Raw genomic sequence first — 26120 nt, 5'->3', positions numbered from 1 at the left:
ACTGACAAAAAGGCTACTTAATGTGTAATGAGTGGTTAATATGCTCATAGTGGTTGGCGCCGTGAAAAAATCAAATGCGCAACCAACTTTGGAAATTGACTATCTCTCTTCTGCCTGTAATTACACCCTTCAAATCAGAACACAAATATACTTAGTAGAGTAGTTTGGCGGTAGAATGTATAATAATCATCATGGGTGTTCCACACGTGGGTTCCCCTCTGCGAGCTTAAAGTAAAAACGAGCTTAGGCTCTGTAAGCTACCAAGAATCTAACATTTAAGTGAAGTCAGATGGACACTGAAATGCCGTGAGCCAATAGTAAATCCCATTAGGCACTCAGCTAATTCTATTATTTAGCTGTTACAAGCATCATTTGATTTTAAAATATTTGTATTAAGTTTTAAAAATTTTGAACAAAAATTAAATAAATATTTTTTTTTAATAATCACACTACAAAATTATAGAAAAGGCACTTTTAAAGTCATAATATTCTTTAGTTCAAGTGTTTCGATGTTTAACACAAAAGTTTTTTTCTCCGTTAAAACAAAAAAGATTTTATCCATGAAAACCTTTTTAGTAAAAGCACTAGAGATCCCATTGTCTGTTCTTGTTGCTTTCATCTTTTATATCTGGGAATATTTTTCAACGTTAAGGCAAATGCAATAGCTTCAGAACCCGTGTAATGAAACACTCAGTTAATTGTATATTAATACCTTTACATTATACGTTTATAATAAGAAATGACGAGACTTTTTTTGTAACGTTTAACTGCTTAACCAATATACATAAAACCTATAGCTGAAGATGTGTCACGTTTCGCTAAAGGTTTTAGTGTATAATAATATGATATGATATGATATATGATAAAAACAATAAAATTAATTGGTTACATCCTTTTTAAAAATGAGATATTGATATGCCAACATCCTGCATTAGTAGTATTCAGTTTTATTGAGTGAGTGTTAGGTTTCTCGCCGGTTCTTTTCATTAGAATTTACAATCCTGTAGTGGGTGGAAGCTTCAGATTTTCATTTAACTTTATAAAAGATTATTGGAATAAAGTGTATATTCTTTTAAGTTTTTTTCGATTAAATAGTTTTATTATGATTACAATATTTTTTAAATGAAATAAACAGTAATACATGCACACTTCTAGACAATCATTAATCGTAGTTATTGGCATTTACTAAATTATTTGTTGATTCTCTTGTTGATTATAATATTTAAGCATATTTAATGTTAAATGTTAACATAACGCTTATTATGAGTTACGCGCTACTATATTTTTATTGAGTTCACGTAATCAGTCTATGAAAGGGGACTGGACTACGTTACAAAAAATACTTCATGTACAATAAATAAAGCCGTCATTATATGCAATTTGCTAAGCGTAACGTATTACAACCTTACTCAAAAAAGATGTACGATGCCGTGAGTTGACTACCACGTATTCCGGTACTTTATGTACGTACAAAAACATAAAAAATCTAATATTTATCGAATATCAAAACTAACAATATATATTACATTTATAGGAGTGGTTACTAAAGTTAAGTGAAGCTTGCACGTTTCTGGCTCCTGGAAAACCGCTAATTCTCTTAAGAAAAATGTTTGGGTTACTAAATACCATGATTCCACCACGCTCCTCCACCATGGACGTTTTACTTCAGCGCTGAGTACGAGATGAATTACCATTACTAATCAAACATATAACTCGTAATCTTTGGTCAAATCTAGGTACTCTATGGTACATAAATAATAATTATAAAATGTTTTCTTCATTTCCTTCCTACCAATCTGAACTAAATTACACAGAATATTTATTTCTTACGTTTTGCAATCTCAGCTGCAGCTGCGAATATTGCAAACTATTTATACAAACTAGCAAACCGTCCCGACGACACAAGGTTTCAATTAGAGCTAAACTACTTTTTTTTAAAACAATTATATAAAAATAAATATTTACTAGAGTCAAACGCATAGCTTGTTGAATTTAAATTAAAAGCAAACGAATAAATAAATCTGGAGTAATATAAATAAAAACGTTTGTTACTAAAATAAATATATTTTTCTTATTGTTATAATAATACATAGCAATGTGGCGATAGTACATATACTATCGCCACGTAGTTACGAGGTATTAGAATGTGACGAAGGAGAGTAAACATGACCGCTTAAGAGACCGTCATGCCGTTAGCCGTTACTTCATACGAACTGGTCCTATCCAGGGCGCACCAAAATATGTTTCATATAAAAAATAACATATGAATTCTTTCCATTTTTTAAAGAATATAAGTATGAAAGTATGTTTTACTTTTGCTGTGTATGTTGACAAAATAAGACGTAAGCATCGCAAAAATTTACAGCATAACTATAAGCAAAACATTGATTGTATTGCTTATAAAAAGTAAAGTAAAGTAACAAGCTATAGATATCGTGAAGTCCTTCTTTAGAGGAGACGTTATAGAGCCACGTTGCTCCAAATGGGGTTGGACACATATTTGTCAGATTTTCCCAACACATAGACGAGTCGAGATGATGTAACACTTATGTGTTACATCATCACAACAAGCTTATGCTTATGGGAACTCAGTAAAGCTTGCCCAGGTTTACAATAGTGAAAGTTTTATTTCAATGGAAGTAGTACGTAGTTTTTCCATGAATTCAGAAAAACAATCAAACAAAAGTTAACCCTCATAATATTATTTTAAAGTTCCAAGTAACATTAAAAATATATCTACACGTAATATTTTGATTCCCTGGTTACTTGGAAATATCAACATGAATGTAAAACTGGTTGTTTGTTGCACGAATTACAAGCAATAACGAAAAAATACATAATAACTAATATGTAAGTAGGTATAATAGCCAGAATCATCATGGGTACAAACTTAAGGAGATATTTTGACGTTGAATCGATACTAAAATTAAATATGCATAGTCCCCATTTTGCGAGAATACTTGGATAATATATCACTTCTATAACTTGGTCGAAACTTGGCAGCGAAACTTGCCAGTGTTCACATTCAATTTCAGAGAGCTTGACTCGATGAATACTAATATAGAAATAGTTTTCTGTATTCTATTGTAAAATATTGTTCTATTATAAAGTAATAAAGAGAATTCTTCTCTAAAAAGGAAATACGAGTATGACATTAATGTTAATGTATTTTACTAGCAAAGAAGATAGGATGTTATTTTGAATTCAAAAATCGAACAACACCTCAATGTACTAAGTGTGTTTTTTTGCTCGTTGGTTTATTTTTTTAAGGCTGCAGGTCCGGAGATCTTGATCACTTCACTCAGGTCGGGTCAATGAAAACATTTTTGTTTTTTTTTTTCAAAAATGTCTCAGTACATGTTTACACTTACACTCCGCCATGAGGTAAAGAGGTGTTGAGGATATGCCTGAATTACACATAACCACTTCAACTCCAACTCTCCATTGAATATGGCCACCGTCTATCAGATCTTATTTAAATAATTGTAACATAAAATGTACAAGAATATAATAATGTCCCTTCTTTTAATATTAAGTGTCATTTAATTTAAAATAAACAACGTTGGTAAAATAGACTGTGGTAGTGTCTTAGTGTAAGCCTGTCTGGGTAGGTTACACCCACTCATGATATATATGGGCAGTAGTAACCATTTATTATCGAATGGTCTACTCACCAGTCGGAAAACCTAACGTATAAAAAATAAAAAAAATATACACACATAAAATTCCAAAGTTTATCTCTTAGCCATACATATACATAATGTATATAATAATAGTTTATTAGGTACTTATAAAATCATCTAACAAAAATAAATCTATTTATGCAAAAAAAAAACCATGATCTTCTAACATTTTTAGTTTATTCTATTTAGTTGTATATAGAAAAGATAAAAACGAGCAAGCCTTATAGTACTCGCAAATGATGTGTAACATTTGATCTTGTTAATAAGCAACATCGACCTCTCCGAGAACGGGTCGCTATCATTTGACAGTTAAATCAAAAACCCACGCTTCCCATTTCCTATTTCTTCCCTCTTCACGAAATCAGTCCAACATATTGTAGGAAAGCGAAAAAACAAATCAATAATATTTTTTTTCAGATTCAGTCAGAATTCAGATTTGTCAATGAAATGTTTCTTCAATATACATTTTGTAGAAGATTTTCGCTCTTTCCATTGATTATAAAGATAGCCCCGTGCAGGTGCAATGCCCCTTATGTTCAGGACTTATGGTGATTTTGTAGTTTTATAAGTATATGTTGAAACCGTATGATTTATATTTTACGTGAAAAGTAACTCTCAGCACCGAAGTGAGCTTAGATTGAGTTTTGAAATAGCTGGTCCTTCTATACCTGGCGTATGTCGTATAAAATTATAAACTTCTAGATGTTTCTAGATGGCTAATATTTCTAGACCTTTTTCACCTATTCTTACCCGAATAACATCCATCCAAGCTGTGACAGTACATGATTATCTGTTCTTATATTGCTTTCTTTATCGCTTTCCTGATCAATTTCGAAGTTATAATCGTGATTAAAATTATTAAAATCGAGATCGTTCTGATGCAAAATTAATATTGGTCCATCACATACGACTATTTATCATTTTAATTATTTTCCAGGAAGTTAGCAATAAGGTCCTGTAGTTTCCTCTAATGATTTTTAAGTTCACATAACTCTGTAAATAAATGTGGCGTTTCATTTGAATCTGGGCTGTAATAATACCTCACGATGTCAGTAAAGTGTTTAAAATGACATCACATCAATAGCTCAATCGCGTCGATTTTCCAATAATATTGTAGTAATTTTATTTTCAATCAGCTTAATATGAATACTTACTGTCATTCGCTCGCTCTATTCAACATAAATAAAATTATAGGTCATTTTTTAAAGATATGATATTAAATAAAAAATTGTGTCCAATTCCACACACCAACATAATCGATTTCTATGCCAAATTTCATTGGAATCCGTCCAGCCGTTCGAGCATGATTTGAGGGCACAAACATACTTTCAAATTTATAATATTAATAATATGTTTATTTTCAGTAATAATATTTCATAATGTTTATCAGTGTTGTCGAACATCGATAAGTCAGAGCACAGAGTATAGACTCTGTAACCGACATTGTTAGGGAATGTTTTAGTAATCGGATTCCATGTTAGGTACGTCGGAGAATTGTTATTAAGTTAAGCCGTCGCTCCCTGCAGGCGTTCCCGTTAGCCTCAATTTATTAACACTGCTAGCTTGATACTATTAACACCAGGTTTCTTTTACCAGTAAATACAGTTAATTTTATTTTGTAAACAAAGTATTGTTCGGTTTAAAATTGTATTGGATCTGTTTATTCGCTTCTCAATAGAGCTTTAATCGTTAAAAAATGTTTCGATTTTATATTACATTTGTAGATCTAACAAAGATATGGGTGTTTTAAATATTTTGCTTATTTTGTTACATTGATTAATTTGAACGCGATTTTATCGCTTCAAAAACAACTATCACAGTAAAAAGTCAGAAATCTCAAGACATGCTTTTATGCGTGCTTAAAATTTCAATAAAAATGTATGACTACATTTTATGAGGAATGTAAGCAGACTATTAAATCCAATTCACAACAAAAAACAACACTACACTAAAACTGGAACGTAGTTATAACGATCATGTTTTCAAAATTATACCCAAAATTGTATTTCTGGCGGCAAATGAATAATTAAACTGGTTACCAAGTGCGCACGCGCAGTTAACGTCGTCAATTGTGAACTGTTTATTGGTGCTCGTGTTTTATCGACCAACCCCAAATACTTGAACATTATGAATATACTATATAACTGTTTAAGACAATAAGAAAATAGTTTAAAAAATACATTCTTAGTCCATGAAGATCCTTTTGTTATCTGAATACTTAAAAATACTAATATTTATAAAGAACATATATTTGATACTTTATGAAATCAATTACTATTTATCCGATTGATGGAATCAAATTAACTACGAATCGAATTGGTGAAGGTTTATGATGGATTCAGGATATCAACATAATATAGAATAAGCGTAGCAGACGATTTTCTCTTATTGTATGACGATGAGAAAAGTTTGTCATTATAGAAAAAGAGATACAATATTAATGTACCGTAAAGTAAATAGCAATTACGTAATTTTGCACCGCACTTAATTTTACGCCTGATGTGAAGAATTCACTCTACAATATTCGGACTCTAATTGACAATTAAATTCACCGCAATGACGATGAAGAGCGTGAGGTCAGATGATTAAACACTGAGTACCGGTTAGCCAAAATTGCCTAGTGGTTAGTACAGGTGAATTTTAACAAAATTTAGCGGTCTCATATCTTTGCATGCACCACTGAATGATCATGTCCTTTGTTCGTGTTTATAATGAATTTCATGATCAATGTTGAAGAGAAACCTGTGTACCCATCAATCCGTGTAAGAGTGGCTTGATGGAATAAACTCCAAACCTTCATTTCATAAGAAGGTGATTTAATTCAGAAGTGGGACATTTACTAGCTGTCGCTTGCTTACCGATGATATTTTTCTCTTTATTTTTTTTACTAGCATCATTACGTTTATTCCATATATTTTAAACTTATATAAGGTAATAATAACAACACATAACTTATTTAACTTTAAAGATATAATTAAAGATATCCACTGACCCATCAATGGCGGCAGAGTATCTCATTACTTTCAAACCTCGTTTCGCCCATCGATAAATATAATTAAAAAACTTTTGCACCATTGTCGGTGGCCGCTCTCAAGAGACCAAAGGACTTCGGTTGAGAAGAAACGTCTTTTCATTAAACTTGTATCGCTAACAAGAACTTTACCTTGTTATTGGCACAGCGCACCTTTTGTAAACGACGAGCTGGGATATAATTTTTTATAACTTATAAATATTACTTGCAATGATTTCATTGTACTTTTAACTCTATTACAAGAACAAAAATCTCGTGCATGAAAGTGCAAATACACATAAATGTTTTTATACTGTGTATAATTCGGTTAAGTGGTTTTCTACTTATAGAAGACATGCTGAAAAATGTTGCGTGTATAATAGATAATTATTTTTATACTGAGAATAAAAATCTATACTATTTAAAAGCAAATGGGCATTTAATATATTTTGTTATCCGTAATTATAATAAAAATAAGAATATTTTGTCTGTTGCAAAATATACTTTAATACATATGTATGATTATGTCGACCTGTCCGGTTTCGACCACGAGAGCCAATCTCAAGGGAGACCAGCCAAATGTTCTGGATATATTATAGCGTACGAGTATTTATGCAGAGACAGTTGCTCCCCCTATTCCACCACTCTTATAATCCGACGAGGCAGCAAATCTGACATGAACGGAAACAGGCACCGTATACACACTCACAAATTTTAAACTCCGGGCTGTTACTGAAAAGTTTTCGATAGAACAACCCAATAACTTTTTATTAGCCCCACCTGGGGTTTCAACCTTCTGCATCTGCAGCATTTAATATATACACCTACATAGCAGTACTGTACCGTACTAACTACTGCCAAGATATTGCCAAATATTCTACAGTAAAACATCATTGTTTAATAATTTTGTGGTCCAATTGAAAGGTCGAGTAAGCCAATTTCATTTCAGACACTTGCTGTCTGAAATGAAATGTGCTGTCAGTGAAATTTAAGCAGGTTTAAGGTGACTTAAAGCTGCTTAAATTTCCCACAGTTTCTTATAATGTTCACCACTTACCATACTCATAGGTGTACGATATCCAAAGCTTAACATAATGGATGAACTCACGGTTGCGTTAATAATTATTTAAAGTGTCAGTTAATTTCTAATTACATGCAAACATGCACAAATACTCATGCACGTTAAGCTACGCTACGATGCCTCACATCCGCGCCGATGGGTTGTGTCCGCTGCGATTAATTTGACTCAATTAGATTATGACGACGCTATCTTGTAATATGATAAACCATTCCTAAATATAAGTCGGATAAGTCACTCAGAAATGTTAAATGTCGCTATTATTTCACTCAATTATAAACATATTCTTAATTCACTAATACACACATTAATATAAAATAAAAATACCGCTATATACTCATGGTAACTCATGTATTTTACCAATATTTACATGGTTTTATTTGCAATATTTGTTACTTTGTTTAAATCGAGTTGGATCAGAATCTTTTCTCTTATCTTACGAAGCTTAAATTGTAGGCGTTGATTCAGTTCAGACGACAATGTATTTTTATGGTAAGCATGACCTGATTCTACTCTCAAGATTTCCTCGAAACGAAAAAACTATTCAATGGTTAACAGTTTAGATACATTTTTTGTTTTTAATGCTTTTTTTAACTTCTAAATTATGTTATATAAAGTAAAACTTTCTCAATATCCCACTGCTAAGCAAATGTGAATTTTCTCTAAAACGAGATTCGGCATCTCTCCCACAACAATGCTCCAATCGTGTCTGTTGATGCACATTGGAATCGTGAAGGAAATTGTGAGCATTATATTCACGGAACGCTAGGCAGATGTAAAATTAATAAAAGTTTCGTTAATAAATATATTTTTTATTGTAATTATAATAATATGTAAAAAAGAACATATAATACTTGCTAAGCCGCACGGGACTAAAGATCGCTGTCGTTAAGGCAGCATGGCTGGTTATACGAGTCGATTCTAACACCAAAACGCAAGGCGTGGATGTTTCATATCAATAAACGACATTCGAAAAAAACAGTCGTTTAAGTCAAATTTATTTTCATAAATTGCTATGAAATTAAAACAATAAATATACTAATGTTGTCTTAGATTTCGCGATTATTACACATTGAAATAAAACTAGTTTTTAACGGATTTAATCGCGTATATTAATTATTTTAACATCCCGACAGTCTGCCCGTGACCACGAACACTGGAAAGTGCTCGAAACGTCGTGTATTTCAATAAATATACTGCTTCTCTACTAACAAACATACTTTAACATTAATAATATTGTATAATTGTACATTCTAAAATATGTCAAGTGTGATGGTGTATAGATATGAAGTTGTTTGCTTAACTCAATATTTAAACACCTACTACATGCTCAAAAAGTACGATGAGCGTGAAACCGAAAATCGTAAACTAAATTGCATAACTAATTGCGACTGAAAACTTGCACAGTTCATCAAATTAGTGTGCGGTTATAACACGCACCCGTTCCATTTCACAGTTGCGATAAACGTGGCTTTTTGACGTTCTACACGATGCCATCGCACATGAAAATCTAGCAAACTGAATTTAGGGACAACAAGATGTAAATGTGAAGACTGCTGTGAACCTGTAATCTATTTTTAATATTTCACATTTAGTATGCATGAAACGGAACTTGAATTACAAAACAATGAAACTGATTAAAAGTATATACTGACTGACCCGAGTAACAAAATACAAAATAATATATAGAGCTTGGAATCTTTTAATTTTGTACACATTAAGTTAAATAGCTTATTCACACGTAAGGAAATTTATTTACAAGTGAAATTTTTATTAAAAAAAAATACATTTTGATCACAGTATAGAACTTCGTTTACGTTGCGTTACAAGCTATAACTCAAAAAACTTACGACAGATGTAAATATTAGCAACATACCGTAAATGACATATTACTGGATACAATTCTCTTTTGAGAATGCTGTTGCTGGGTGATGATGGAAATCTGCTACATATGTGAATGGTTGATTTTCATCAAACACTCGGGTTTTCTCACGATATTTCACTTCACAGCTGCGTTAGAAATAAATTATAAACACTTTAAGTTTGGCTAATTTGAGTTACGTTGATTCCTTTTTATCTCGGTAATCTCTATCGAAAACACAATGTAAACCGTCATCGTACACAGTATTTACTTATCCTCTATTAAAATATTACAAAATAATTAGAAGTAATGGAAATTATTTCAAGCTTTTTTTTTTAATTGATTTTATTTGCATTTAAATAATAAGTAACACAATACTAAGGGAACCTTCGGCATAGTTGTTCAGAATTTCTCTTTAGTATATTAACGATTTTTTTAATGCGATGTAACTTCTATGTTACTATTAAATCAGTGCGGGACGAGAACGACGACTTCCACCGAAAAAACAGCGCACAGGGGTGTGAGGTTTCCGCGCGGCAAAATCGGTAACGCCCACTAGCAAAATCAAAAACTTTTCTCGATCATAAGAAGTGAAGTTACGCCCATGATTATCATGCGCTTGCCGGGTTAGAACCCGCAAACTTAGGTGTTATTTTAATCTATTGGTCATCCCGACACCTTTTCCTTGAAATTCATCATCAATTATTAAATTTATATTTAAAACTTTAATGTAGTAAAGTAAATAAAAATGCATGATGTTTATCCACGGCTGTCGTAACTGTCATGTTGTGTAATATATTAGAAACATGACTTATGATCTTGCACAGAGTGATAAAAAAAGAAAAAAAAATTACAAACTGCAATAAGAAGTTATAACTGTTAAACTCCCCTTTATCAGTTACGTGCACATTGTTGAAATTTCCTATTCTGACCTTTAGCGAGCTAAATTAACATCACAAAGCATTTTCCTGATATTCAACCTCCAAGGATAGTGCTTAACACGAGGCAACTGCGAGATAACCTTTGGTAATGTATGCATGTAATATATTCGATACACCTACCGCTCTTTACAGATTAATCTTGTTTTAAGCGGCTGATACAGCTGATGTAGAAGTTTCATATATTGGTATCAACTTGATAAGGTATTTTTATTATATTAGACTTTTTTAATAGCGTTAAAAATATATTGTAAAAAATAACGTAACAGAATGAATAATTTCAATTGGAAAAATAAGATGAACAAGCAACTTTATTTTTACATTTATTTAATAAACATCGCACAAATGTTTCTTTTAATGTCGTCAAGGTAGACAGACAACCAAATGAGCCACCAGAAGACTAAAGCTCCAAGGGCACTAATAGTTAAACTCGTCTTGCAAACAGCACCTGTCAAAACAAAAACAAAACAATCCACAAATCATGTACAAGTATAACATGTAATAACTAATAAAAGAGTGACTTTCCAAATAATTCAACATTAAAGAATTATCTTTTTAAAGTCTAATCACTAAAATACCATTTCCATACACTAAACTTCCAAACGTTTAATAAAAAGATTATACGATTAAATGTATAAAAGTAGGTCGCATGGAATCCATGTCATCTTCAGGGACCGAGACATTTAAAAGAACCAAATATAGATACCTTAAAATACCGCATTATAAATAGTTGAACTTGGTGTTTCTCTGATCTCTGAACGCACTAGCGCGAGGAATTTTAGTGACGATACAACGCAATGTCTACGATTGCCAAAACACTGGGCACACATTAACGTCTGTACGAAAAAGAAAGTAAGAGGTTTTTCCCCATTACTTAACTATTGTTTAATTAAAACTTAAGAGTATTTTACGCTTAATAAAAGTGACTAATGAGTTTATTTCACTTTTGTTTTCCGTATTAATGTCTGTTGTTACACATTTAAAAATGACAACGTTACGTATTTAAGTTTGTTTTGATTATTACAAATAGATTTGTTGCGTGCTGTTTTGAAAATAGAACCGTATGTGTCATCAAAGTACGGCTTCTGAATCGTTATGAGACCATCAAAACATACAATTATAAAGGGACAAAAAACACACGACTTTAATGACGTCAAACTAGCAGACAAGAGAAGAATTTTCCGTTGAATTTATTGGAAAGCGATCACGGTTGACTGCCGATGTGGAATGTTGCTTGTCAAATATTGTACGCGTCGGAAAAATCTCATGTTTTATTCCGAGCCCTCAAAACTGGGAACACTAGTGAATTATTTGTAGTATTTATTTATCTCCTCGTAAAGATTTTTTGTCTGTTTATGATTACAATATTCTGTAAACACTCACTGCCCCCGTTTACAACGGAGCTTTAATAAATTATCGTATACGACAACACGCGTCTAAATATAAATCAGTCGAATATGAAATAGAAAAGTAAGCGATGGTAATCGCTCGCAGTGGAGCCGCGTACGTCACATGCGAGCCGTATAATAAAATTTAAAACCAGGAACCATTCGCGGTCGGATTTACAACGTTACCGTCGGCGTATTAATTATAAAATCTCTTCATAAAAGCGTTGCCGGTCTATCGGTTGCAGTACGCACACGCGCCCTTGGTGAATACACAATAAAATGTATTTTTGGCCCGGTCCATTGCCAACCGCAACGCAACAGCCGCGGCGAAAGAAATACCGCGTAAAGCAGAGCACCGTTGGGCTTGCGTCGTAAATTTTAATTTATGCGTCGAAAACGTGCATTCGCGTCGCTAGTAAACATTTACTTATCGCTTAACCCTACACGATAACGTAACGCGCAAATCACCCTCGACGCCACCACTACACCCTCTATTAATCTTATAAAAACTACACTGATTATTTCAAAAGTATCATCTACTGTAATGTAACGCACTATTTTAAAGCTGTACAGTTGATAAACATGACTTTAAAAAGAAGCATTAATTGATTAAGTGATAAATGCTTCTATAATATAAGAAGCCAAAAATATATATTGATAAAACAAGACGGTATTTTTAATTATTATTATTTTTAAAGTAAAAGGTTACTTAGGATTAAATAAATAAATAAATATTGGACAACATCACATACATTACTCTGATCCCAATGTAAGTAGCTAAAGCACTTGTGTTATGGAAATCAGAAGTAATGACGGTACCACAAACACCCAGACCCAAGACAACATAGAAAACTAATGATTTTTTCTACATCGACTCGGCCGGGAATCGAACCCGGGACCTCGGAGTGGCGTACCCATGAAAACCGGTGTACACACTACTCGACCACGGAGGTCGTCAGATTAGGATTCCCGTTTAAGATTTAAAATATTTTAATGATTCGCCTGATAATATTTTATCTATATTTTTTTATGTAACTGAGTAATTATGCTTATGATATAAGTAACAATTTTATTAAGTAATATATAAAAACGTATTCGGACGTGTTTTATACTAAACTGCTAATCTATAATTATGTAAGTATGAAGGAATACGTTACGATGATTGCAAAGGTCAATAACACCGACGCGAGTTTTACAACCTGCCTTCTCTCGATCGAATATAAAATAGACAACACATTGAGGTAAAAAGGGAATTAAGATAAGAAATAAGATTGCTCTCTGAGAAGTAGAAACTGCGTTTATTTTTTTTTTATAGTATATGCAGGCGGACGAGCAAATGTGCCACCATATAGTAAGTGGTCACCATTGCCTGTAGACATTGTACTGGCCCTGTAAGAAATATTATGTACTATGTCCTGTGTATAGTTTCTATAGTTAAACTGCCTTACACACACTTGTACTGCAAATAAATCTTTCGTTTTCGTTTTTTATTTACATTTGTAATAAATACTTTTTAAGCGACTTCAAAAAAAAAGGAAATTATCAGTTCGACATTTATCTATATGGATGTAAGATTGTTAGAATTTAATTATATTTTATTATGATGATCCATTTAGGCTTCCCAGCACGTGCGCTTAATTTCGTAAGTGTAAGTTTGTATGTATGTTTGTAAGTTTGTCCACGAATTTATCGAAAACTTAAAGTCATAGTACCGAGTACCGTCGTATACTTCATGTTAGGGTACAGTCTAAGTTTCATTAAAATAGTAGTAGTAATAAGTATTAATATTTGTTAGGTATTAAGTAATTTTTTTATTTAACTTGTGTTTGTTCTGTGCTGGCTGACACTGACCTCGAAAAAATTGTCGGCGTGTGTACTGAATTAGGTATATCTTAGACAAATCCGTTTTTGAATTTTGTTTTCCCTTTCGTAAACCCTAAAAGATATTATTGTTTTTATTTTTAGTTCACTATCTGTCTCTAATTTTGAAGTCGATTTAATTTTATTAAAAAAATATTTTTATTCAAGTATGTAAACTAAAAATTCTGTTGTTTTCTTTTACTTAGTGATTGATGATAGGACTAACCAAAATCCCGTACAGTTGTACTGTAGGTACATAAAATTCTCATTTATGTAGATACGCTTGGTGTAGACACATAATTTTATTCTATTTTTAAAATAATGAGAATTATATAATTTTTTTTAAGTTGTCTGCTAGTTACTTCGGCTCCTATTTCTTTAAGTTATCCTAAATTTCAAAGCAACTGTCTCACTCATTATACTTTAACAAAATTTGAACCGAATTAAAGTTTTTGATTGAAATATTTTACTAGAAATACACTTCGAAATGAACGTAGCCAAAGTGCTCTTACTGCCACTTTTCAATAATTGAGTCTGAAGCAATTCAGGTAAACGTCTTGAGGGTACTTCGTTAAAACTTACTCGTTAACGCTTTTTAAAAACGTGAGTTGTTATGATTTCTGAGGCTGCCTTTGCAAGAGTACCTGGTTGAAAGACGGATTTTATATCTAATAGTCGAGGCGTATTAAAATGTTTTCACTAAAAAGAAATATAATTTTAACATTAGATTTATGTGATGATACTTTTAAGGTTTTATGTCAAGTATTTTAACAAAGGTTACGTTTTACCTAATTGTGCCCATAGTGGTGTATGCAGTAATAAGAAAATTCTTAATACGTCGATATTACCAATTAAAATAACAAATTTTGACGTGTTAACAATATAGACTTGTCGTTTCGAACTACAGGGAATTTGCATTCGCTTTCGTTGCTTCTCTATAACATTCCACTTGTTCCATCTGTCTTTTGTTTTATAATCTAAGTTTGTTATTATATATGTAATCTGAAACTGTTTTAATCTCACGTAATAATTTCGTAATTATTATTACTCTTCTATGTAACGAATGTAAAAAAAATAAGGTAAATCCACACCCACACCTTCGTTAATTTTGAATATCGATGGTATATGATTTGAATGACAATAGTGCAAACTATTCTTACATTCTCTTTGTAGAATTTATGAAAAGAGCAGCGACATAATTCAATTAGAAAGACAAACAAAATAAACAATATAAACTTAACGTTTTCAACAAATCACCTCCTACTGTTATTGTAAGTATCTGTAACGAAAAGACGTGACAATTTATCTATTTTTATATAGTTACGTACAGATCAAAAGTATATTATATCGATAAAAAAATATATCTTTTACTTGAATTCACATTTCACATTCCTAACTTGATATATGTCGAGTCGTGTGTCATTTCTATTTATATGCAAATGTAACAAGCTGGAAAACGAGCCGTTCCGTTCTGTCGGGAATACGATGCAAGCCAGCACGTTTGATTAATCCTTCAAGCTGACACACTACAGTTTATTTGCACTGAAACGTTCTATAAACAAGACATCAACTAGTGCGATGTTTGTGAAACATTTTGCATAAATCCAGACTATCTGCTATTAAGTATAACCTATTACACCTGTACTACTGATAGTTGGTACACCTCTATCTACTTCCTGATGTTCCTACTGTATGACTGCAAATTGTATATTTGTTAATTCACACTTACTGATATTTATGACAAACATTGTCTATGTAAAATGTCTTAACCTAAATTCTCCCTTTTTTTAAAGAAATTGATCTTGTTATCAATATAACATTAATAAGTTGTTCATTATAAACGTATGTTTATAATGAACAACTGACTTTATTTTATATTCTAAAATATTTATATTAAAAATAAATTTAAATTTAGATACATTTTCAATAATAAAAAAGAAGTGAGTTAATATTGTCCATGTTACTACACTATGAGCCAATAAAAACAACAACAGGTACTACTGCCTGTAAATATCCCACTGCTGGACTAAAGGCCTTTTTGAGAAGAAGGTTAGGAGCATATTCCACAACGCTGCTGCAATGCAACCCGCATTGGAGTAGGTGGATCACAAGTGGCGGAATTTCGCTGACATTAGAAACATGGAGGTTTCCTCGCGATGTTTTTCTTCACCGCCGAGCACGAGATGAATTTAAACACAAATTAAGTACATATAAATTCCTTATCAAGCAATCATTGCTTAAGATGTACGCGTTCTGGGCCACTGGGCCATCTCGGCTCAAATAAAAATGAGTCAATGCGTACTATTAAACCAGAATAAATAAGAAGTATTGGTATTTGACAGTATAATAACTGGAGTACTGTTGGTACCCCCAAACGGATCTGTATCTAGCACTATTATCGAACTATTGCAAAACATGAGCCGTTGAAAATTTTACAAAAAGCATACTGTATGTACTCGACTGTTGCCACTCTGACTATGAAACATATACATACATTTATAGTACATTCAATGTATTAATGAAATCAGATTCAATGAAATCTTCTATGAAATAAAGATTACAGGATTAATCAAGACTTGCTATCAGGAACATGGACTTGTGACGAGCCAATCATGTAAACGTAGACCTGTAAGAGGTTTCATTATCTCTGTACGGACCCAATTGTAATCTAACATCTTGAAGTAATCTCAGGGATTATCAGTCCAATTTAAATAATATTTTTTTCAAATAAATTAAAAAGAAAATGGATTATAATATGACTGCTACGAAACGCGAAAGGATATCTGTTAACTGATTACGTAATATAGTAGAAAATTTAAAAGGTAAGAAATCGTGCCGTAATGGATATCACTATAAGCATTTATTTAATCAGAATCTAAATACATAAACCGATATTATAATATATATTGTTATGCTATTAATTTTGATATTTATGAAATCACGTATAATGTTTCGTCTTTGAAATGTTTTGATTACATTTAATTCCTGCTTAATAGTACAAACATAAAATAGGTATCTAATTTCAACATCCGAGGCCGAAGCTTAGACAAATACCAAGTACACGAGCTGTTATTACATAAAGTACTGTACTGGTAAATGTTTATTAGCACAAGTCATCGACAACCGTCCGCTCTTTAGGTACGCGCCATATATAAATCATTTTAATCACAACACTTCACATTCCTATTTCAAACGAACATTCATCCTTTGTGTAATACGTATATCATTTTTATAAAAACGCTCGTAGATCAAAAATCCCTTTTTAGTTCCATGTTTTTTGTGTGTAGTTCTAAACAATAGCGTGTATGGCATTTTGTCAAACAACTATAGTCAAGAAACGCATAAATTCTAGCGTTTTTAATAAAGCTAAAATTGTAGAAATGAATAGTAGGAATGCGTAACTCTGGTCACACAATACAGTATAAATTAACTTTACAGCTTTACATGATACAATTACAATGACTCTTGCAACTAACGACGTTCCTGCTCGGATTAAGCTCTCTGCAATTATTCGATTCGATGACTCAATACCTAATAATGATACAAACTCTAAATCCCTGGAAACACGGACGGACGAGACGTGAGACGATACGGGCATTGACACATAAGCCTCGTTTCATTTAGGGATACGATGTCAAAAGCTAGAGCCTCATTGGAAAATATTAAAACGAATTTATGCTGCTTGCAGCTTTAGCTTACTTCTACCATTTGGACCTTCGATGATTAGTAAGAAAACTTTTCTTAAACATAACACAGAAAAATGGAATTACGATTCAAAGGAGTTTAATTCTTTCCATTATTACTATTGAACCGCATTCTTGCTATAATTGCACTTCCACTATTTCTAAACACGTGCTCATGTTTTTTTCAGTAACTAGTTATAACTTTGTTTTATATATATCACCTTAAAAAGGAACTACCATCTGCCTACCATTCCTCAGATATTTTATCACCAAACAACAAAACTTAGTATTGAAGTGTTCCGGTTTGAAGGGCGAGTGAGCCAGTGTAACAACAGGCACATGATATATAATATTTTAGTTCCTAAGGTCGGTGAAGCATTGGCATGTAAGAAAAGGTGAATATTTTGTACAGCGATATTGTCTGCAGGCGGTGGTTACGACTTACCAAGAGGTGGCTTATTTGCACGTCCGGTATACGAGTACATTTTCTCTCTTATTATGCTTAAATCATATTCTATATTCTTTGAAACGACTATAAATTAAACAATTTAAATTATTATCTTATCATATACGCAGTACCTTATAGTAAACTATATACGTTACAAATTTTGATGTTTAGTATGTAATGTTGAATTTAAATACATAAATACGATCTTAAGGCGTGGATATTCAATTGGCTTTATTTGAATTATATTGATTCACTTTATTTCGATAACAGTTACCGGGGAAATTATAAAAAAAAATTTAGAGGTAATAGAAATAAATATGCAAATTAATCATTAATTATTAATTTATTATTAATAGCTTTTTTTCACGCTAGCAATCAAAAGATTTTTTTATTTACATTGTATTTTTAAATAACACTAAGTCATCCTTCGGCTTATTTTTGTAGAATGTCTTTATTGAAAGATATTTTTATCTAATCGATACGCAAAAATCGCAATGCAACACCTCTGTCGCCTAATAAATCAATACGGGACACAAATACAGGACACAGGGGAGTGAGGTTTCCGCGCGGCATATTTTTATTGGTAACGCCCAATCGAGCAAGGTCAACGACGTATCCTCCTCTCAGTCAAAAATCTTATCGCTAATGTAACAACTAAATCACAAATAAAACTAAAACTCAAAGTATCATTTTATTTTCTTGTAAACAAAGAGTTTTAAAACTGTTTTAAAGTCTAATAACTAATTCAGAGTCGCGAGACTTTGTAAGGTAAGGCGGAGCAAGTCAAGTTATACAATCATTATGCTTTTCTGGGAAAGGTAACGTATAACAGACGGGCTGTTTCCCACGACACATGGCCTTTATTACATCTGATAAATCCAACCCTGTCTTTTACGTCTTGACAGACTGTGGGATAAATATATAGTAACAAACCTGAAACAGCCTGAAAACAATCATTTTTATTGTGTTTATTTTCTTTATTATACACCAACGGTTATAACGAACGTTTATTTATTTACTTGTAGATTGTGTTCTGTATTTTTGTTTCAACCATTATAAATTGTTATTTTACAAGAATTTCATATCATGTCATTTTTTCATAGTTTTAATGTTTCTATTTTACTCACAAGTTAAGTAAAATGATTGTGTTAGGAGTGCCAACGCAAATTTGAACTGAGACTTTTTATACCATTGAATCATTAACATTTTAATTATTATAAAGCTTATAAAATTTAAAAATTATTGTAAACGGGTCGAAAGTATTTGCAATTCTTGAGAAAGTCACATATAGTTTCACTTTCTTGACAATTTAAATAATTTATAGAATACAAGGTGTAAATTTCGTATTAAATGGAAAAATAAAAGGGCTTCTCGAAGCGTCTTTGCTTATATAAAATTAGTGAAATACACATTTGTAACACGGTGTTTAATATTACGTAGTTACTTTGATAAGTCCATGATGAGGAAATGTATTATTTGATGTAAAAGGTATAACATTATTGCGTTGTATCAAAATATATAATCCTCATTTCTAGAAGCAGACTAAACTAACTAATAAAGTAAACTCACAGCCGGTAAATGTCTCTTACCTATTTGAGCTTATTCCGCCACGTTGCACCAATGCGGCTTAGTGCTTTAGTTAATAAACAAACGGTACAATTTTATCAGTTCCATACAGTTTTCCTCAGGATTTTACCACGTGAGGGATTAAAAACATAATTTAAGCATATGGAAACAAATTGAACTGGACCTCTGTTATAAATATATCCAATAAATATGAATCGTAACAGTATTATTATGAACTAAAATAGCCTTTAGGTCATATAAATTTGACGACGTATACTTTCTAAATAAAATGTATAATATAAAGAATTAATTTAAATTAGTACGCTTGTACAAATTCCAGATTCTATTTTTTATCTTTTAAATATCCGAATGTGTACTAGGCTCAAATAGTGAATGACAATATTAATATCACGGAGAATATTTTAAAATTATGTTGGACTTAATTTTAATAATACAGTGTGTGATATATAGTTAAGTTTTTCCATTATAAAATAAAATTACCTTACATTGTATAAATACGTTATAAAACACATTTGATAATAACATTATACTCTACACCATTGTCTTTCAAATATAAACAAACCAGCGTCTTTATACAAGTTTGAAATAACATAGAGCGTCTTTCCAACGCTCGTGTAGGACATTTTAAGTGTGAAGAATAAATAAAACGCCCTCGGTCTGACTCGCCAGTGAGGACGCGGTGAGATCGATTTATCAAGCCGTGCAGCATCCGCAATGTACCCGCAATATGCTATTGTGTAAATCGTCGTAAAATCTGCGTAGCGATTAAATATTATTATATAAATTTCTTGATATTTTATTTATAAATTTAAAACTGCTTCATTTTTGTATAAAGCTACAGATGTTAAGACCCTACATACGCGCCTCGGGCCAATAAAATAGGAATTATTTGCAGTTGTTTGAAATTTTAAGAAATCTTCTCCCTCAGGAATATCTGGCAACTTATATCTCGCTTATGGGTTGTAGGTCTATCGAAGTGGGAGTGGGAGAAAATGCACAGAAAATGTACCGGTGTATGCATAAATTTACGTAATATCGATTGTGTACAAGGCTAGTATTTGAGATTAGCTATCATGGACAGTATTAAATTAGTGGGACAGTATTACTATTTTTAGTAATGTTAGATATTACAATTTTTCAAAACAATAACGTAATAAACATGTATTATATTAAAAAATAAAATAGTTGATTATATTTTTCTCCGATTTTCTTCTATTTTTGTTTGGTACTTACTCATAAGCTAGTAAAAAAATATCAGATCGAAATATTTAATTTATATATGTTTCCATAACATTATAAATTATATTTGTGGTCGAATTTCAACCAATGGTCATTAGCTAAAACGACTGACATTATTACGACTTCAAAGGATTTAAAAGGTACTTAAAGCTAGTGTGAAAATAGATAAACCCCGTCTTAACATTTAACACAGCCGTTTAGAATGATTTGTAAACATACAAAATACTTATCTAAATAACAGTTAATTTGTACAAATAACCAAAATTATGATGTTTAATGTTCGACTATTCATTAATAAACGTATTAAGTACACTTCTGCTCAGAATAGCTCGTACTTAAATTCCTAATTTTACTCTATTTTTTCCCTAGACTCTTGACTTACTCTTAACCTATTGGGGTAAGCAAGTGACTTCAACTTTCAAGTAAGCTTAAGAAGAAACGTCTAGAGGTTTTAAATTAAGCGATCTTGGTCCCTACTATCGAAGATTATGTAAATCAATGCATATTTCCATAGCTAGGATATTGCATCAACATTTTAAATTATTTGTAGCATTTAAAGCAATTCGTTATTTTTGTTTAAAATTAATATTTATCATATTCTAAATATACACCATGTCTTTAGATTATACGATAGAATTTATCATTAATGAATAAATTAAACTATAAAATAATTTTTTACTCGAGTCATTTGAAGTCAAATTATTTGTGAAACAACATTATATTACTTACCATATAACTAAATGAAAAAAGACAGATTTTTTTTTAATATTTTTTTTTATTTATGCATTTTCATAGACCATAAAGATCGACCACCAGTTTGAAAAATCGAACTCAGCATTCCACTGGCGACAGAAGACATAAGTTCGACTGAGAATTCGAATGGCGTCGAAAGAGAGTGTTTTTGACTTGTAATGAAACAATTATGTTTTATAATAACATTATATATATTCTTAACTATTATATATTCTTAACTATTCTTTTAAATGAAAAATGTTGAATGGTTTATTCGGTTGTAAAATAGCAAGTAATGTCCTATGTACCGAGTAACAAAGACTTAATTTGAATACAGTCAAAGACCGACCAGCAGAGAGCCGTATGCCATACAATATTGTACTATGAAATCATTTAATTACACAGAATTAACTATATTTATGTACATTTTTTATCACTAAGTCTGCAGAGTACTAATCTAGTACCAATCTATCAATATAAGCGTCCTATTGGATATATCTAATGCTTCTCGACTTAAAATTCTCTACATTACATTTTGCAAGTTATTCACACAACGATAAAGACGCAACGAATCTTTTTAACATAATTTTCAATGTATTTTACGAAAGACAATGACTTAAACAATTACGCAATATACACACAATACATTTACAGGTATATTACCTTTATTTACTTACCTAATTTCGGCCGCAGAAAGCAATTTACAAATTTATAGTTATACTGCACAAATATGTGCGCAAACACAAGCGTCCTCTCACTATCTGCTAATATGATACGAAGGGAGAAATGAAGCGAACTATCTATCTAAAGTTTCCAAGGCACTTTCAACTTCCGGTCTCCGAAGTTGAAAGTCCAATATATAAGTAATATACATAAGTGCATTAATTAAAAAAAAGCACAGAATTTTAGATGTATATTATATCAGCTGTGCATTTAAACTATGTAAACTTTGAAAAATCGTAACTTCATATTAATAAAATCTACCACCACAGCTAAGATTTTAATTCCACTCAAATAATAAAATCAATTTGAAACTGTATCTTTAAATAAATATTATAATATTTATCGGATAACCTACGACTACTTTCACAGGTGAACTCAAAAGTTGGTTATAATTTGATTTAAATAATAAACAAAAGATTAATAATATGTGTTCCGCTACTTACACATACCTTACATGTTACATTTGATTGAAGTATTAACGAATGATGGAAACAACTTCAACGATTTTAAAAATTATTTAAAATAGGTCAGGATAAGATTTAAAACTGTATCTAAATAGTGATAAAATGAGATAATGTTCGACCTTTACCTGAAAGCTTACCGGGACGATTTGCTATTTCCACGTGGGCGAAGGCAAATGCGCCATTACCCTACAGCGGAAAATTGTTCACGATAATATCTTGTCATTCCGTATGCATGTAATGTAAGTGACAAGCTAACAAGAACCGTTATCGTGTTCCTCGCAAAGCATTACATTATGAGTTATGACACGTTCGCGATCTCGACCTTTACTCGGTCATATCACATGAATGGCACACCCGCACCTCGTTAAGCAAAGTGCATTGCTTCTCGACCTTGGCCCCATACCCCATGCATGGGTTAGCATGTTGAAATGTGTCGAGGGAAAGGGTTGAGTGTTTAATAAAATATATTCGTTACATTTGTTTGTTGTTAGCCTTTTATTATTGTCTGGGTAATTTTAACATTATTTCTTATAGAAAGGATAATTTGAGTTTGTTTTTACGAGTTATATATTTTTAAGTTTTATCTTTTAAGAGGAAATATTTTAAATGACCCAATTAAGATTAAAAACCTATATTGTAAAGAGCATAAAGTTGCTTTGAAGCTGAGGAATATATCACCATCGTAATTTTCCATTTATTACTAAACAATATTCCGACTTAATCTATAACAAGGCTCGAATATCTCCTTAGCATAAATCAAAGGCTACGCTTCTTTGCAGTGCAATTTAATGGAATTTATTTTCATGACAATTTCCTACCAATTTTCATAACAAGAAAAGAAAGATAAAGGTATTTGACTGACAAAGCTTTTCTAATAAAAGTCAGTTAAACCAAGTTGAATAATAAGGTATTTGTTCGGAATCTGTATTAAAACAATGCACGGTCCACAGCGTAACTAGGTCAGTTAGTGGTCAGTACAACATGATTGTAAGGCAGATATTCGAATGAGAAATGGACTTTCTCCTTGACTTTGATATCTATCTTAAAGGTATTGTTTAATAAAAGGATTTTTACACAAAACAAAACTCTACTACATTGCAATCTGAATGAATAGAGAGCGCACTTTTGTTGACGATTATACTTGTACACTATAATAGCCTGCGAAGTTGACTGACCAGCCATCCCTTGAGAGTGGTCGAAGTCGGTCACGTGGTCATAATATTCAAGTAATAAATACTATAACAAAACAACATCGTCTATATAAATTATTTTGGTAGACAATTTATATGTTCACGAAATCTCAATAAGCTGAAGGTTATCAATAATATACATACGAATATTTGTAATACTAAATAACTATCTTGTTAACAGGTAAGCGGGCTCAAATTTGAAACTCAACTTCGGACTTTGAACCAGTTCCCGGAAACACTGCTGGGCGATCCTGCTAGGAGGATAAGATACTTTGACCCCCTGAGGTAAGAAAAATATATTCTTTATACCGTGCGATTCAATTTAATCAACATATCAAAAATACTAAATAGTTAACACAAAATCTTTTTTTAAGATATATCTTTGTTTCACTTAATTAATTAATAAATAATAATATATTTATTAAATGTGATGACTATTCTTCTCATATATGTTTAAATATTATTATATTTAGTAACTGAAATATAAAATTTTATTGAAAATTAAACAAGTTTTAACAATCCTGTGTGTCGCTAACTGAAAACGCGATAATAAATCGGTCTAGATAGCAAGGTGGTAGATATAGCCGTTGTTATTATTTGTTGCCCAGAAGTTTGACTGTCTATGTCGCTACATATGAAATGCTCTAACACAAAGACATACATATTTAGCTATCGAAACAAGCGCAATATTAGAGTTAAATTCCTTTATTCTTTTTTAATCGCATATTACACTATTAACATTCTTGTTTTTTTTATCCATATTGACAAATATTAACTTATAACATATTTTTTCATTACTCTTATTTTAGCAGTATATAGTTTCTTTACAAAATTTCTAATTCCATAAGAACCTTATTTAAAATGTATTGTTGTTCCAGGAACGAATATTTCTTCGACAGAAACAGGCCGTCCTTTGACGCCATCCTCTATTATTACCAAAGCGGGGGTCGACTACGTCGGCCCGTAAACGTCCCTCTGGACGTCTTCTCAGAAGAGATCAAGTTCTACGAACTGGGGGAGCAGGCCACCAACAAATTCCGGTTATTATTATAGCCTTACACTCAATTTAAAACATAACATAAGACATGGTTGATTTGTAACGACGTTTGTTGACCTAAAACGATCTTTTATTAATAATTTCACAAAATATTTGAACATTTATACATACTTCTAAAAACTTGAATATTGGCTTCAAAAATAAATGTACATTTATTAAAAATCAATAAGATAGTACTTGACATTCAAAAATTGTAATTTATGAATTGAATTTCAATATAAATTAAAAACAACATATATCGCTTTACAGTAATATTTATTATGATATAAAATATAAAGTCTGCAAACGTTTCCTGACAATATATTTACTTATAATTCAATTTACTTCATATGCAAAAATATTTACTACACCGTGATAATGTAACGACTGAATGAATTATAACAACAAATTACGATTTCAGTTCGATTTTGTGATTACTTTCCATTGAAAGGTATTCCAGCGTGCTTCGATGCGAACATTTATATTGCTGCTATTTATAAAATGTAACAACTGCTTTTGCAGATTTACAGATATGACAGAGTGTTATTTTTTACAGTGAGGATGAAGGTTTCATAAAGGAGGAGGAGAAACCCCTGCCGTCAAACGAACGCCAGCGCAAAATCTGGCTGCTGTTTGAATACCCCGAAAGCTCCCAGGCTGCCCGTGTCGTTGCTATCATCTCAGTATTCGTCATCCTTCTGTCCATCGTGATCTTCTGTCTCGAAACTCTGCCAGAATTTAAACACTACAAAGTTTTCAACACCACTACCAACGGAACCAAAATCGAAGAAGACGAAGTGCCCGATATCACCGACCCCTTCTTCTTAATAGAAACACTCTGTATAATCTGGTTCACCTTCGAATTGATAGTACGGTTTCTTGCCTGTCCTAATAAGTTCAACTTCTTTAGAGACGTGATGAATATAATAGACATAATAGCTATTATCCCCTACTTCATTACCTTGGCCACCGTCGTCGCCGAAGAAGAAGATACCTTGAACCTACCAAGAGCTCCGGTTTCGCCTCAAGACAAATCCACCAATCAAGCCATGAGTCTCGCTATACTTCGGGTAATTCGCCTCGTGCGAGTCTTCCGAATCTTCAAGCTATCGCGACACTCCAAGGGCTTACAAATTCTTGGACGAACTCTTAAAGCATCTATGAGAGAACTTGGGCTTTTAATATTTTTCCTCTTTATCG

The 26120-nt window shown here is 31.9% G+C and overlaps 1 protein-coding gene across 5 annotated transcripts in view; it reads left to right on the top strand.

The window, feature by feature from the left end:
- The window catches only part of LOC125076014 (potassium voltage-gated channel protein Shaker), a 139157-nt gene that overhangs the window by 98732 nt on the left and 14305 nt on the right, over positions 1 to 26120 (top strand). For all 5 annotated transcript variants that reach the window (XM_047687936.1, XM_047687935.1, XM_047687937.1 and 2 more), the window contains exons 4-6: positions 24066 to 24169; positions 24763 to 24924; positions 25477 to 26120. In XM_047687936.1, the coding sequence (XP_047543892.1) occupies positions 24066 to 24169; positions 24763 to 24924; positions 25477 to 26120 (910 nt within the window). The remainder of the gene's footprint in view (positions 1 to 24065; positions 24170 to 24762; positions 24925 to 25476) is intronic.

The sequence above is a fragment of the Vanessa atalanta genome, chromosome Z (genome assembly GCF_905147765.1).
Source record: "Vanessa atalanta chromosome Z, ilVanAtal1.2, whole genome shotgun sequence".
NCBI lineage: Eukaryota > Metazoa > Arthropoda > Insecta > Lepidoptera > Nymphalidae > Vanessa > Vanessa atalanta.
The sequence above is the reverse complement of the archived record's forward strand: the minus strand, read 5'-3'. Positions and strand labels throughout refer to the sequence as shown.